The 16,195-nt window shown below is 42.0% G+C and overlaps 1 protein-coding gene across 2 annotated transcripts; it reads right to left on the minus strand.

Moving 5' to 3' along the window:
- Positions 1-1,843: 1,843 nt before the first annotated feature.
- trappc13 (trafficking protein particle complex subunit 13) lies at positions 1,844-12,217 on the minus strand. Of its 2 annotated transcripts, XM_026173229.2 has the most exons (13): positions 12,058-12,217; positions 10,897-10,965; positions 6,893-6,992; positions 6,710-6,794; positions 6,495-6,622; positions 6,317-6,389; positions 5,949-5,993; positions 5,617-5,634; positions 2,994-3,127; positions 2,718-2,916; positions 2,515-2,615; positions 2,248-2,395; positions 1,844-2,161 (listed from the first exon to the last, which is right to left on the minus strand). In XM_026173229.2, exons 1-13 carry the CDS (start codon positions 12,101-12,103, stop codon positions 2,054-2,056), a joined length of 1,254 nt encoding a protein of 417 aa, XP_026029014.1. In that variant the 5' UTR covers positions 12,104-12,217; the 3' UTR covers positions 1,844-2,053. The 2 variants fall into 2 exon arrangements, with proteins under 2 accessions (XP_026029014.1, XP_026029015.1); XM_026173230.2 differs by lacking the exon at positions 5,617-5,634.
- Positions 12,218-16,195: the final 3,978 nt, after the last annotated feature.

Raw genomic sequence — 16,195 nt, forward strand, 5'->3', positions numbered from 1 at the left:
AGGTTGTTACTAGGAGAGCTTGACAGGGCCAGAGAAGGTCTTGAACTCATCAGCAGGATCGGTTTTTGCTCCTTTGTGCAAGGAGGAACAGAGTGAGTTCTGCTATAGCCCTACAAAATCACCTCCAGCAGGACATTGGTGTAAATGTCTGACCAAACAATCAGAAGCAGACTTCATGAGAGTGGCCCGAGAGTCCGACATCCTCTACTACCTGTGTATGTATGTGTATTTTTTATATTTATATATGAATTGTACAAGATCAATGGGACCCTAAGAGCCTTCATCAGGAACTCAATGGGGATGTGGCGTACAACACTAGAGGCCAACTCCAAGCCCATAGCACAAGTCACCATCAAGTGCGGGATCTACCAAGGAGATGCTCTGTCCCCACTGCTGTTCTGCATAGGCCTGAACCCCCTCAGTGAGATCATTAACAAGGCTGGCTACGGATACCGACTACGGAACGGAGCAGTTGTCAGCCACCTCCTGTACATGGATGACATCAAGCTGTATGCCAAGAGTGAATGAGACATCGATTCACTGATCCACACTACCAGACTATACAGCAATGACATTGGAATGTCATTCGGACTGGAGAAGTGTAGTCGGATGGTAACAAAGAGAGGGAAGGTAGTCAGAACTGAGGGGATTGAACTACCAGAAGGCAACATTGCAGACATAGAGGACAGTTACAAGTACCTGGGGATCCCGCAGGCGAATGGGAACCATGAAGAGGCCGCTAGAAAAGCTGCAACCACCAAGTACCTGCAGAGGGTCAGGCAAGTCCTGAGGAGTCAGCTGAATGGTAAGAACAAGATCCGGGCCATCAACACGTACGCCCTGCCCGTGATCAGGTACCCTGCTGGGGTAATAGGCTGGCCAAAGGAGGAGATAGAAGCCACTGACCAGGGCCGTGCAGAGAGGTTTAAAGGGGCGGGTGCTCAAAGTTAAAAAGGGGCACATTGAACCAGACTGAATAACAACAACACACATTCATCAAGAATCTAATATGGGCAACAAGGCAAAGCAAACGTCACCGATGTTTTACCTGATGGGTACATGGTAAATGGCCTGCATTTGTATAGCGCTTTTCTAGTCCTTAAGGACCCCAAAGTGCTTTACACTACATTCAGTCATTCACCCATTCACACAAGCTACATTGTAGCCACAGCCACCCTGGGGCGCACTGACAGAGGCGAGGCTGCCGGACACTGGCGCCACCGGGCCCTCTGACCACCAGTAGGCAAACATGGGGTTAGTATCTTGCCCAAGGATATTTGGCATGCAGCAGAGATCGAACCACCGACCTTCTGATTAGTGCTCTGCCACCTGAGCTACAGCCACAGTACAATGTTGCTGTTGAGGGGTTTCTGCTGCTCCTGCTGCTGATAGTGCTGGAGGGCAGGGCTGTGTTGATCTGAGACTCTAGACATTAAAAAGTCCATAGGAGAGATGGTAGCTGATTAAACAAGTATCATGAGATAATAACAAAATGCAAAGATTAGTGACAGCGCTTGGATGTCTTGCCTGTGAATCACTCTTTGCTTCTCTTCTTCCTTCCATCCCATCATTTCATATATCACTCTCCACTTGCTGTCCATCTGAGAACAAGGCACAACTTGCTATTGCAATAAACTATAATTTAATTATCCACACCTAACAACTCTTGGACTTAATCTAAATGATGACAGAAAAATGTTATAGCCCTGCCTTTAGTAGCCTCACACAGCTCCTGCTGTTTCCAAAAACTCATTGATCAAGTCAGTACATGTCTGTGCCTTTGTAAGAGTTTTAATAACAAAAGCCAACACAGATGCCATGAAGCACCTTTTTAAAAGCAATATTAAATCAAAGATGACAGATTTATTAACATTTATGCACATTTACATCATTATTTTCAAAGAAAGTGATTTATATTATTCACAATTAATTGTAAAATACAATATTCTTCCATTAAGTTGCAAAAAACATAGTGTCATGTGCAGAATGCCGCAGTTGGTCCATTCATATGTAAAATGCAAAAAAACAAAAACAAAAAGGGTAAAGAAAACTCCTAGCACTCGTTGCTCGTAAACGGGCAGACCACACACACTTGTGCAATGTCGTCGTATTCGTACGTCCTCTTCAGAAATGTATCTGTGAGCCTCAAACCAGAAATGCTCTGAAACAAAGAGGCAAACACACGAGTAAGTCGGTAAAGAGCACTTTGATCTGAGCACACGGTCAATTGTAAAGTCTGGATCGTACCTGCAGACCCTGGACGGAAGACAGGACTGTGAGGGGCAGTGAGAGGAAGGCGCCAGGACTAAGTTTCCCCAGCTGTCGCCCTGATATACCACACCAATGGATAGAACTAGTATTACACATCTCTAGCACCAGGTCCATAGTTCTTTCACTGCAATATCAGAAAAGCAGAGAAAAGCTGGTTATTATGGGCTAATTCAACCCCTCAGTGAACTGAATAATACTAAGGGTTGTATTATGAGGGCGATTTCATTTTTCAGGGGTTTCTACCTGCAGTTGGTGATTTTACAGATGATGTCAAAAGGTTCTTCAAGGTTGACAGTGTCAGGAATCAGGTCTAAAGACAGCCGAATATCTCCATACCCTGGAGCCTGGAGGACACGTGGGGATTAAACTGTATTTTCGTTCATAAGAGGATACAGTAAGTGAAATGAGCGCCTCTGTTCTTGCAGTAGGCTAACAGATCAAAATACCATTCTTTGCAGCTGACTGGTCTGTAGCCTCCCTCTTTCTCCAAGATTGGTCTTCCATACAATGTCCAGCTTGCCTATGACCGTCACTCCCTTGATGATGCCGGCCTTCTCTGCGTACTCCGGCTTTGGCTTCAGGCAGTACAAATACTGCCGTGTGTCCATAGGCTGCAGGTAGGACATTTTCCCAAATGTGGACTCTCTGCAGAGGAAAAGTTACAGCTGAGTATTGAGTGTAAAATGTTATCAAAAATAAGGACACATGTGTGTTTGTTTTACCCTTTGTCTGCTTGTGTGACCGTGTTGAGCTCTGTAACGTTGTACATCATGGATGGCTCTAAAGACACTTTCTCCATGAACATTGGCGAGGTGGTAATGTTCTGAATCTGCGCTTCCAGGAACACTTCATCTGTCTGAGCGCAGAAGCACAGCGTCACACTAACAGGCTATTTGATGTTAGCCTTTATAACAAGCTACATAATCTCCAAGGTGAACTGAGCAACATGTCAGGTATTAACAGCTGGGTTAGGGCTTTTGCCAATGTGCCAGCTTCAAAAGGATGAGCTCATATTTTAAAGTTTGTCTTAAAACGATATTCACATGCTCACAGAGGCTGTTAGAGTTTCTCGTGGTTATTTCCCCGAGGGAAGTGGGTAAAACCTCCTGATCCAGCAAGCACACTTGCTTCATTGGTTCTCACAGCACGCGCTACTTATTTACTGGGGAGCACATCTGTGACCCGTTGTTGTCACAAATGTGCTCTGAGACTTTGAGGAATGATACTAAAAATATAACTTCTGACGCCGTGTAAAAAGAAAAGACAGACCACAGATGCTGCGAGTGCTGCTCTCGAAAGCAATTAATGTTCGACTCACTGAAAATGACAGAGAGCAATCAGATTTTTCTGTTTTCTTCTAGGAAACGTATGGAAGTTTCTCACAGCCAGCATGGACACCACAGATCACAGGAAGCTGTAACTCTTACAGACATCTGAGAGGTGTTTTAAGACAGACTTAAATGTGAACCTTAAATTTCTTTGGTCATATAGGAGTTATACATTGAATGTCAATGAGAAGACTGGCATTAAAAGAAAAACTTTAACTGAATCCTATTAAGTTTGCTCAGTGTACCTTTGAGGACATATTAGTACAATTGTTGGTCGGCAGGTGCACAGTACGGGCTGCACAGTGAAACATTAGTTTATCAAACATCAAGCAGTTTGGCTTATGAAAGTATGTTTAGAAATGTTTGACTTTATTTGTTCAGTACTGTCAAGACAGGAAATGTGGAGCAAGGTAACGCCAGGCAGTAAATGTCTGGCTCTACCAGTTTAGATCTTATGGTGTACAACTATACTTCTGGGGCCACTGAGCGACCCTAGTTATGGGTTCTTAGAAAGCTTAAACTAGAACCAAAAAAATAGAAAAATAAAACTTTTGCAAGTGTACACCGATTTTATAAATATATAAAATTGGTCAGCTCAAAAATGAAACCATTTGGAAAGGTTAAAAGTATTGGTATTGTGTAGTAACAGGCCAAATTCAATACTGCTACTCAGTCGCTCAGCAGTAAGTAAAACAATAAGTTTATTAATATTCGAGAGCAATCATTACCGGTTAAGAGTACAGTTATTTCCTTGTGCAGAGGCATAATAAATGCATCTCAAACGTAGAATCAGAGTATTTTCTTAATCCCTGAGAAAGTTAGGTTGTCACATAGAAAGAATTTAGATGCCTGAAATGTGGAGAATGTTCTGCTTTCCTATTTTAATTAGGAAGCTACTTGATGTTCTGGTTGAGCAACACTCAGATGTCTTTACAACAGTAAACTTGTCTGTGCAGCCACAACTGTAAAGTGAGAAACAAAAAGAAGGAAGCGTGGATAAGTTTGTGCCTGTTATTCATAAGTGACTTGATCATTCTGAGTGAAGTTAGTGTGAAATCAGCCAAACCTCACATTTTAGTGCTTATAGTGAAAGACTTCTGTCATTGTTGGCTGTTTAACTATTAAGAGCATAATTGTAGTGATACAAAAGTTAAAGTGGACCTATTAAATTGCTTTTTGTAGCTCAATATTTTATTCTCAGACTGCACTAGGGCAGCGTTTCGTGATTCACAGCACAAATTAAGTAACTTTGTTCTGATTGGCTGACCCTTGCAAACAGAAGGTTGGAGAGCAGGTGGGTGGGGCTTCCGCGCTTATAGTCTGAGCTGTTTGATTAGATGGCCACATTAGGGATGTCCACTCTCTATGACAAAGGAAAAAAACCTGTGTGAAACTGAAGCAGGTTAAAGCCTGTGATCTTTGAACACTGGCAGCCCTGAAAGGTCAAATGGAGTGCAACTTAAGGAAACACCAGCTAACAGAAAAAACACTGTAAAGTAACGTGCGCTTTAATCACATGATTCATATCATAGTGTAGATACATGCTTGCTATTAGCCGTTTACCGTTGTGTGTGCTTTTGCAGAGGTTTTTTGTTGGTGTTTAACAGGAACAGCATATGAAGAGTAATAGGTCCACTTTAAAAACGAGCAGCGCTGAACTTGCGCTACTACATAATCATTCACATATAGACGAATAGATACGAGATTAATCATAGCACCTTCTGTGATGCTAACCGCAATCAATGCCATACCCACTCACAACAATGTGACACCACAAACACCGTGCAGGATCAGTTTGAAAGAAGAGGAAACAAAGAGAGGGCAAAAGAAAAAGAATGGAAGTTTATGTCAAGGGGTAACAAACAACTGAGTCACTGAAGATCTTTTCTATATTCAGACTTTCTTCCATTCTTTTACTTTGCACCTTTGTATGAGCTCAGAAAGAAAGAGAGTGTCCATCGCCAGAAATGATTAGTAGAAGCTAATGTTCAGTGATGATAACAGAAGAAACAGTTACCACAGAACTGAGGTCGCTCTAATGGAGAAAATAAAATACAAGACAAGACACAGTAAACAAATGGAGTTACATGCCAATGTTGATGACAATGAATATTTGCAATACACGAAGCTACTGATATGAAAATGAGTATTAAAAAAAAATTTAAAAAGGGGGGGGGAGCTTAATGCCTTTATCCAGGAAAACCACTTATCTCCAGGATCATTTATTCACCTGGAGGCACACAGGTTTTCATGGAGGCCTAACTAATGCTAACTGCCTCTATTGTAAATGTTCCTGACTATAAAATGAAATAAGAGCTTCGCAATGCTGCTTGAGAAGAGCTAATTTACCTCTGCGTTGTAGAACTTCGTCTTCACATCCAGCGGCTTCAAAACCTGATTAAAAATAGATTGCAAGCTGAACACTGAAGTTTTCTCATAAGATACCGCCATCGAGCTGAAAATAATATTTCCATGCAGCACTGTTTAGTCCAACTGGAGTTTTACTGAAAGTGGGAATCAGAGTGACAGAAATTCATCTAAAGGAAAGGCAGCAAGGCTACAGCTGGTTATTGAACTGAGGGCAGAAGATTGCCTGACACCAAACCCACACAGAGGAAGGCAATCTGTTGTAGCTCTGTGGCATTTCTCCACTCATCTCTAAGCTTACTCGTGACTTTACAACCATCTCCTAATTAGAACACTGAGCCATAACTTACCTGGAACTTGAAGAACTTCCTAAAATAGAGCTTCTCCCCTTGCTGGGTGGTGTAACTGACTGCACAAACTAAGCTGGAAATGTGAAAACAGCAACAAACAAACAGGATTATTATTATTTATTTTATTTTTTTTATTACTGGTGAGTTGGGAAAACATTTCGGGAGTGGGAACACTCACATGTGTGTCCCAATTTCTTTGACTTCGTGGTGAATGACATCATCGATGCAGCATTCGGGTTTGAGCTCTGCGACTGCCGAGTTTGATGCGGAGAGATTCAGCCTCTGCGAGCTCGTCTGTAGATCAGCCTACATAGGGAACCACATCGTGATTACGTGCGAATGGAAGACAAAGCGCACAATCTGAACTGAGCAGGTATTCCTTCTTTACAGTACCTTCACCAGAATGTCTTTAACAACTTGGCTGCTGTCATTATGCACGCTTATGTAACTGGAGAAGGTCTCGCCGAGGAATATATTTCTGTATGATGTGAAGACAAGAATTCGTTTTTTGTTTTTTTTAAAAAGCACTTGCTGCTGTTTTTAACTTTAAAGAGTTACAGCTGATTGGTGTTTTACCCAAAGTTCTGTGGTAATGTGAGCATCTCTCCCAGCATTAAGGTCTCTGCGCCTTTGATGGTGGAGGGATCCTGCCTCATAAGCTGACCAAACAAGTCCCCTGTGGAGACAAAAACATGGGTAGGTAGGTGTCATGGATATGTATAATGTAGTCCAAAATTTGGCTCCCGCACATGAAATTTGAGTCCTCACTAAAGATTTACTATTTAGAGGATAAGTGATATGAAAACAATAAGATATACATCTACCTGCACACTAACAGAATTGGCTTTGGAGAAACATAATGTATGGATATCTAACAGGCAGATGCTCTTCTGATGCTGTAAGGCAGCGCTGCACAAGGTGAGCGCTCAGTTTGCTGCAAGGAGAATGAGAAAGCTAAAGAAAGACGCTTTGAAGATGAAGTTTCAAAGCAGACTGAACCTGAAAGGTAAAACCATTAGGTTTCAACGTCTCCTTCTAATAACTCCGCCTCAAACATCTTGTGTTCAATTCACTGAATAATATGTACTGTGGTTAGTTTTATGACAGGTTCTAACATCTTAATATAAGTTTCCACCTGATGCCCTGAGAATAATTTTCTCTTCATTAACTTTAATGTATTTAATAAAGACATGCAAGATTCTACCCTGAATATTATTAATATGTTTTGAGTACAGTTTTTTTTTTTTTTTAAACTGTCATAACTTCTAAAAGGACTGAAAAATACATTTTAAGACTGTAACCAAATCAGTTTCACATCAACTCCTACATGCTTGATCACAGAGGGTCTCGGGTTTCAGTGGACTCACAGTTTGTGACAATGTTTTTTTTTTGGCATATTCACTTCACTCAACTCTGAATGGGGACATCCAGCCCCTGTGTTCAGTTCAGTGTCCCTTGCTGATACTCAGATCACCCAGTGATGTGTGTGTTCATATTGGATTTAAAAAAAGAAAGAAAGAGAGTTAAACTAAACTATTACATAGAACAGTGTGTTTCTCCATTTCACAGCTATAGGATACATTTATGTGTGTTAGAAAAGGACTAGATTAGAAAGTGATTATAATACAGAAATAATTTGATTAAATTTACAATTCAATTTTATTTATATAGCAGCAAATCACAACAACAGTCGCCTGTTGGTCCATATGTATAATGTAAGATAATACAATATAAATATGGACCAGAAAGCAACAGCTAGAAGACGAGCCTGGTGTCAAAACGAGCCTAACAGATGAGATCTTTCATACACTGTTACTTTTTTTTGAGCAACCATTATTCCACATGGGTTTTTGACCCTTCCAAAATATGCTCAAAAACATTTTTTCAAGTTTTTCCTCCAGTGAAATTTAATAAATAGATTAAACATTGAGAGTACCAATATGTGTTTCTGTCAACATTAGACATCATACAGATGCTACTTCACTGAAGCCAATGCAGAAGTACCTTAACCCTGTATTCTATCTGAAGGCCACCAGATGGCAATAGCTGCAGTTGTAAAAAGACTTATTTATAATATTGAGGTAAATTTTTACTTAATATACTAAAGTTATGGTCCCAGAAAAAATCCTGCTAATTTTAAAAGGGTCAGCTGAAGGTACCGATTGATTTTTCAATTGACCCACCAAGTTTCCAAGAAAAAGGGATGTTTTTATACGAATGCAATTCATCTTTAAATCTCTTTAAAAATAAACTATAACTTCCCTACTACTTACAGAAATAGGTGTCCAACCTAGACTCGTCAGCACATTTTTGATTTATATGGACTTCAGTTACCACTGCACTGCTCTGTGCTGCATTCAACCAGAAGGAACTAGAATTACTGCTTAGCTGTTGAATGCCTCTGCCAGCCAGTCAGTAACTCACTTAATAAATATAATGATGATTCTGAAGAGGTTTAATAAGAAGATATAAACTATACTGATGTTTGGCCAATAAAGGTTTAACTAATGACAGCAGGCAATCCTTCAAATATGGATGTTGCTACAAAAATGCCAGAAACAGATGCGTAGCACACACATTTTTAACCCAGCAGCAGAAAAGGTCTTAAATAACTGTAGTTTAAAGATGGAAGATTATTGTCACAAATATAACATCTGGCTAAATTTTTGCAAAGCTACAAAGCTAACCTTTGACCTTGTAGTTGTCACTTTTATCCTTTTAGACATTTTTGCAAAAAATTTTGACATAATTAGCAAATTAACTATTAACTACTACACCCACCCCAACACAGACACACCTGTTAATATTCCAGGTTTTTGTGATGTTAATTAGACAACAATAAATGATTTCAAAATGCTCCCACCTTAACCTGCACAATCATTTGAAAAAAGAAACAAATCTGTTCGAGGAGAAATAAAAAAATAAAAAAGAAAACAGTGTGCACTCTCATAACTACTTCACGTTATTGAATCACAGCGTTCAGTTTTCTTGGGTACACACTCGACATCAGTTAAAGAGACTGATTAGCCCCCAGGTAAAGTTCAAGCGTTCTAGTAGGATTCGCCTGACATTTACTCACTTGCCTGCTACAGGAAAAGGTTGGCACCCTCGCAGAGAGCTTGCAAAGCATCACACTGATCTTATCAGTCGCCAAACGTTTACAGAAATAAATTCCACGGCATTGAAAATACCACAACACAGAGCACAGTAAAGACTGCGTCATCAAAAAAGTGAAGAAAATATGGGATGACAGTGACACTGCAAAGAGCTGGACTGGATGACTGTGGTCTCATTTTTTAACATTACAAAAACCTAGCACTTTTTATATCCACTGTATGGGCAAACTCAGAAAACATAACTCAGTGGCTGATAGGGAATAATAAAACAACAACAGAAACTTCTGATATATCAGAAATCTGTTCACTATTTTTATTACATATTATATCAGTAATGAACTGACTAAATATTAACTGATAACTTATGGCAATGGTGTGGGATTAAATAAGTGTGTACTTCTTCCCACTCCCTTTCAACATGTAAATGAATCAGAACGGTAGCTATATTGAAATGTATTGACTTTTGTATAGTATTTTTTCTCTCTCTCTTATTTTCTTTACTAAATGTAACTGTATATCGTTTCCATGTTTGAAATAAATTAACAACAACAACAACAACTTTAATGTGTCTACCTCTGTTTTATAGCATTTGGACAAGCTTGATAACATGAAAATATTAACTTTTTTTTTCTTGCCCAACAAGGACTCTATTGCAGACACAGTATCTTGTTTTCGTTTGTAAGCTGACTTGAGTGGGATTTCCTGGTGCAACCACAGAGGATGTTTAAATGAGTGTAAAAAAAAAAATTGAGGAAGCTGCCTGACCAAGTTTGGCCTCAATACTTGTGTTATTTCCTGTAGTGGAGTGCAATGCTGACGTGGACCTCTGAAAAACAACAGCATTAAAAAAAATAAAACATCAACAACAAAAAAAACCCACTTATCATTCAGCTTCACAATGCTTGACTGTGAGCTTCTCGAACACGATCATGAATTCACAGAGGTTGGGAAAAATCTCTCAGATTGTTGTATATGCATGTAAAAAGGTGGAGATTTAATGAACAAGAAGCTTTTAAGCGTTCAAACAGATTTCTCCTTGAATTAACTTTTCCATTTTACACAATGCAAACAAAAGCATTAGACTACCAATTTAAAAACAAAAACAACCCACAGGCAAGGGATTATACCATGGACACAAGGCTGTTGTTTTACTGTTCTTGTCTTATTTGATCTTCTGCGTCCTGATAAACATGAGTATGAGACCTCTGACTAATAAACTGTCATTACTATGAGTGGTGGTACAGTGGCTCAGCCATTGTGGTTTCCTCCTACTATCCCACGTCCTGCACTGGATTGATTAACATCAACTGAGCTAATTGGATTCCCTGATAATATCATGATGCTCAGTCTCACAGACCTGACCCCTGTTGTTCTCATTTGCTACAGCTCTGCTAAAGAATATGGAGTGAAATTCATTTCAGGCTCGGTGGGTGGAACTCTGTCTGCAAGTTTAAACAGGCTCACCTGGCAGATCTCGATCCTCGCACGTCACCGGCAGGTTTGTGAAGAGAGTGGGCTTCGTTAAGCGCATCACTGTAAAGTAAAGTGACACTGGTTAGCAGCCAATTAGTGACCAAGCTGATATTTTCACATGGATTCAGGAGCCTGCATTCAAGAATGAATGCTTACCAGTTACTGAAATCACTCACAACAGGGGTGTATCTAAAGATTATTTCAACAAAGAATCTGCTGACAAAGAGAAGTTCTGAGTGGGAAAGTGGTGGTCTGACATTAAAATTAAAACGCACAAATTATACAGGTTTTGTGTGAAGGACAACTATATGTTACCTTATCTGAATGCAACTTTTACAACTCCCTCTCTAGGTAAATGCAGTAAGCCTAAAGTTCCAGAAGTTTGTTTAATAGTCTCAAAACTGTTGTAAGATGCATTTCTTACACGCTGTTCACTGATAAAAAATTGTAACTGCCTAACAGATAAAATGTTCTGCAGTCCTCACACAAATGTCAAAGCCCAGGTCCATGAAGTGCTCTAAAAACAGGGAATAAAATCTTCCCTTCGCTACTGCATAAAACCTGTAGCTGTAGTAGCTAATACTTGAGTAATACCGTTAGTATTCTGACTGCTGCACAGTTTGCAGGATATCACTTATGCTCAGAATTTCTTTTTGCGGGTGGTGAGCTGAAAGCTAACAAAAAGAAACAGGAAAATGAACACTTTAACTTCCCAGAGTTCTTTCTTTGAGTCCGATTCAGATTCAGATTAGAGGAAGTAGAAGCAAAAAAAAAATGTTACCTCGAGAAAAAAAGTCCAACCCAAGCAAACAAACAAAAAACGAATTAGTGCAATAAATAAATTAGCTGCAACAACTAAGAGCACAAGAGAGAGTTAGCTTACACTATGACACAGTTCCTTAAGCTACACTTTGCTAAACAGGGTCTTTAATATATGTTTTAAGCGCCCCAAACGAAAAGAAAAGTCTTTAAAGTCGCACCACTGGCCATCAGCCTTGTTTACACCTTCACAAAAGTAAATGCATGATATTGCATTAGCTAGCGCCACTAGCAACTTGAAGCAGCAGCAAATGACAACAGCGCGATACACTGACACATCTAACCATGAAGACAACCTCTGTAGTCACAACATATATGTTAACAGTAAAATACCTTTTAATGCGAGCAGGTGCTCCTGTTTCGCCTGATTTACATCCATTTTGACAGTGAAAACAGCCTAATCAGGGTGATATTAGCCACTCTGCTAGCTGCTTATGTGACAGGCAGTTTCTTCTTCGTCATGTCATTTAGGGACAGGATGGACACCCCTGACATGTTATACTGCCTCCAATAGTGCGAGATGGGCGTTACAACAACAGAGAATCTTTTCTTTTCGTCACCGTTGATAAGTTGTACTTTAGACAATTTAATTTATATTACCATATGTTTTATTCCTAATCCAAACCGCGAATAAATAGATAAAACGTGATATTAATGATAAACGTCACTGACATCTAGCGGTGAGAAGAGGCATTACATTCGGCCATAACCTCTGCTGTGTTGAAATAGCAATAGAAATTTGTTAGTTTTGCTTCCACGGGCACGGCTTGTAAGCAGCACCAGTGTTTTCATCTGCATGCAGCAAACGGAGAAGCTGAGCTGCAGAAAAGCTACAAATTTGTCAGCATTCTGATTTATAGAGCAACAATTCCAGTGTCAAATAAGATGATATGAGATTTAGTCAGTTTTCCTCTTAAAAAAAGAAGGCACTGTGCTGTCATCAAGTGAATGCATGAGCATTTACTGCGCAGTTTCTCACTGATAATGGTTATGTAGCATATATACATCGATCAGGCATAACATCGTGACCACAGACAGAAGTGAATGACACTGATGATCTCTTGATCATGGCACCTGTTAGTTTGTGGGATATATTGTGGAACAAGTGGATATTTTGTTCTCACAGTTGATGAGATAGAAGCAGGAAAAATGAGCAAGCATAAGGATTTGACAAGGTGAATACTGGCACCATGATCCCCTGTGTTAGAGGAATGCTTTGGAGAATGTTCTGCTGGGAAACCTTGAGTCCTGCCATCCATGTGGATGTTACTTTGACAAGTTCCACCTACCTAAGCCTTGCTGAAGACTATGTACACCCTTTCATTAATTACGGTATTCCCTGATGGCTGTGCCCTCTGTCAGCAGCATACAGTGCCTTGCCACGAAGCAAAAATGAATGGTTTGAGGAGCACAACAATGAGTTTGAGGTGTTGACTGGGCCTCCAAATTCCTCAGATCTCAGTCCAATTGAGCATCTGTGGGATGCTCTGGGCAAACAAGTCTGATCCCTGGAAGCCCCACCTCTTAAAGGATGTGCTGCTAACATCTTGGTGCCAGATAGCATAAAGGGGGCCAACACAATATTAGGCCTGTGGTCATAATGTTATCCCTGATCGGTGTATATATAGAGTTTATGTCCTGTGGAGTTCCTATGGACACAAGATAACATGAATGACTAAGCGCAAGGGTGAACAATTTGAATAAAGTTTCCTTGTATATTGCCTCCACTTATTTAGAATAGATCAAAACATGCCAGCATCCTTTCACTTTGTAAATCTTCACATGCACAATAATACTCCCCATTGTTATCAAACTTGCCAAGTGTACTGCTGTTAGTTATGACTATTGCAAAACATATTTAAAGAGCCTTAGCGTGACAAAGTTACAACAGTTGTGTTCATGGAAACACTTGTGGTGTCAACAGAAAACAAAATAAGGCACAGAAGTGAAAGGATATCGAACAATTCTCAGCACTGTTTTGTTATTAGGCTCATTTTGCACACTATGCACTATTTGGTGTTACATGTTTTCTTCTCTGCAGTAATTTTTCTTTTACTTTAGTTGTGTGACCAAAAATGCTCTCCACCATCACAATTCATGCAAAAGCCAGTGTTTTGCAGAACCTTGTGCTATTGACATAAGCAGCTGAGTCATGTTCACGTTGTTACAGAACAGACTTTGATACAGTGGCCGTTCAGTGTCAGTGAAGTCACGTCAGGCAAGGAAATTAAAGATGAGGACACACTTCAAATCAGCTGTTATTCTGACCAAAGACCATACCAGTTTGATCTGCTTCACATAATTTCAAATTAAGTTTTCCTTTTGCGCTCAATAAACTGTTCACTGACAAAGAACTTTAGTTTTTGCAAACAAATACAAGATTTTGTATGAACCACCACTTTTCAAATTATCCATAGTCATAAAGACCAGAACATCAAGACCCAGACACAGTCACAAGTTTAATAGTCTTTATTAGGAACATGAGAACTTCAACAAGAATTTGGAGTTGGTAAGCAAGAGTAGGATTATTTATAGGGGCCACTCTGAGGACTCTTTGGTAAAGGAGACCCCACAGTGAGTGAGACCTGGAACAGGACAGTATAGTTAGTTAAGAAAGAGGCAGTTGTTAATAAGTTTCAGCCACTTTGGTGTTAAATACAGAAACAGTAGCAGAACTAGAGGGGCAAAAATGAGACACCCCCCAAAACAGGAATGGGTTTACAGGTGGAGGTCACTGACATTTTTCCCTCATCATATTTTCTGACTGTTTTTTTTCCTCTTTTTTTGGCTAGGATTAGTGTTAATACTCATAGAATGAGGAGATACCTGCACAGGTAGTCAAACTCCTTCAGGATGCCAGATGGGTGGGTCCGGGATGGGCGTGAGGTTCTGGGGGAGCTCCGTCTCTGGGCTGGGGCCCGGGCCGGGCCTCGGGGGCTTGGGTCCTGGTTGGTGTGTTGCCGGGGTTGTGGGCGGGTGGGTGCATGGGGGCCCAGCCCTGGAGCAGGGTGCCGCCGGTGCATCGAGCCACCTGGGGGGCTCTTCAACTGGTGGGGGAGATTGTTACATCTTGCAGGAGCTTTCCTCTCTTCAGGAGCTCTCTCTGCAGGAGGGGGAGATACAGGAGAGGTGGAGGAAGATCTCAGCCTGGGTGTTTATTGTCTTATGTAGTCTGGAAGATGAATGGATGGTGGGGTGGGTGCAGTTTTCTCTGTGGTGGGGTTGGGTGGACTGTCCCGGGCTCTGTGGGGCCGGGAGGCGCTGCTGCACTGGGCCCCGGTCTGGATGGGCCTGGGCCCCCTTTCCCTGGCGGGTCGCGGAGTATGGGGGTGCCTACTGGGGTCAGCGGGGGAGCTGGCCCCAGGGAGGGGTCACTTGCCCCTCCCTTCCTTCCCTCCACATCTCCAGCTGCCTCCCTCTTCCCGCTCCACCACAACCACCCACATATGCAGGACCTTGGAGTAGGGGTATGTCACCAGGGTGCAGAGGAGGCTACCCCCCCCCCCCCCCCCTCTGTCCCCTTCTGGCTGCCTCTGCCTCAATTTTATCCCACAACTTAGACATTCACATTATTCACACTCTCATTACACATACATATAGGATCATATAGGGCACAATCACGGAGTCCAAATTACCATCAGGGTGTACACCTCACCCCTGGGGTCGTTGCCCACCTCTCAATTTTAAATACACGTAAACATTGAGGGCTAGCAGGAGGGACCATGCGCTTACCTGCTGCTCTCTGGCAGGTAGCTCCAAGCCCTCCTGGGTTTTAAATGCACCTTAGAACACACATGCATCAACATTACAATGAGCGGGTGGAGGGAGGTTCGGAGTCTTCTCTCACCTCCGTTCTCTGCGGCCTGCTGGAGTGGGGGGGCTAGGACTAGGAGGAGGAGTTGGCTGTCCGACTGCGGTCTGGAGTGTGGGGCCTCCCTGCTGCTGCGGAGTCGGGGCGGTCTGCCTCCCCCCACCGCAGGGAAAAGGGTAACACCACCTGGGTCTGGGTGCAGTTCCCCCCTCCAGGGGCGGGGGTACCTAGACCCGGTTTGTAGAGTACGCTTGGGGAGTGTGATCGTGTGTACAACGTCTCTATATGTCTGTCTCCACGTTGGTTGAGTGTGGAGTAAGTGCATATGAGAGCATGAGGGTGGGAATGGATGTTTGTATCTGTGTGTGCCTGTATGTCTGTGTCTATATGTCAGGTTGGGTGTCAGGCGCCACCTCTCTGGGGACATCTCAGGCCCTCCAAGGTTTGGAGGCCTATCTCCCCCTACCACCACTTCCCCTGCCAGTGGCGGACCCCCTCAGACATCGGTGCGTTGGTGGTTCTTTGTGTCTGGGGATGGGCATCCAGGTACACACCGGCTCACTCCTTGGCGGCCGCTTATCGGGGCCTGGAGCCTGGGGCTCGCTCGGGCCACTTCGGAGGTGGGGTGCCCCCGGCCTCTCGGCCTGGGGCTCGGTCACT

This window comes from Astatotilapia calliptera, chromosome 7, assembly GCF_964374335.1.
Source record: "Astatotilapia calliptera chromosome 7, fAstCal68.1, whole genome shotgun sequence".
NCBI lineage: Eukaryota > Metazoa > Chordata > Actinopteri > Cichliformes > Cichlidae > Astatotilapia > Astatotilapia calliptera.

Coding starts and splice junctions, on each gene's coding strand:
- trappc13 (XM_026173229.2), bottom strand. CDS start 12,103: ATGGATGTAAATCAGGCGAAACAGGAGCACCTGCTCGCATTAAAAG. Junction 6,623..6,709: donor TTAAAGACATTCTGGTGAAG/GTACTGTAAAGA, acceptor TTCCCTATGTAG/GCTGATCTACAGACGAGCTC. Junction 2,162..2,247: donor CTTCCGTCCAGGGTCTGCAG/GTACGATCCAGA, acceptor TCTTTGTTTCAG/AGCATTTCTGGTTTGAGGCT.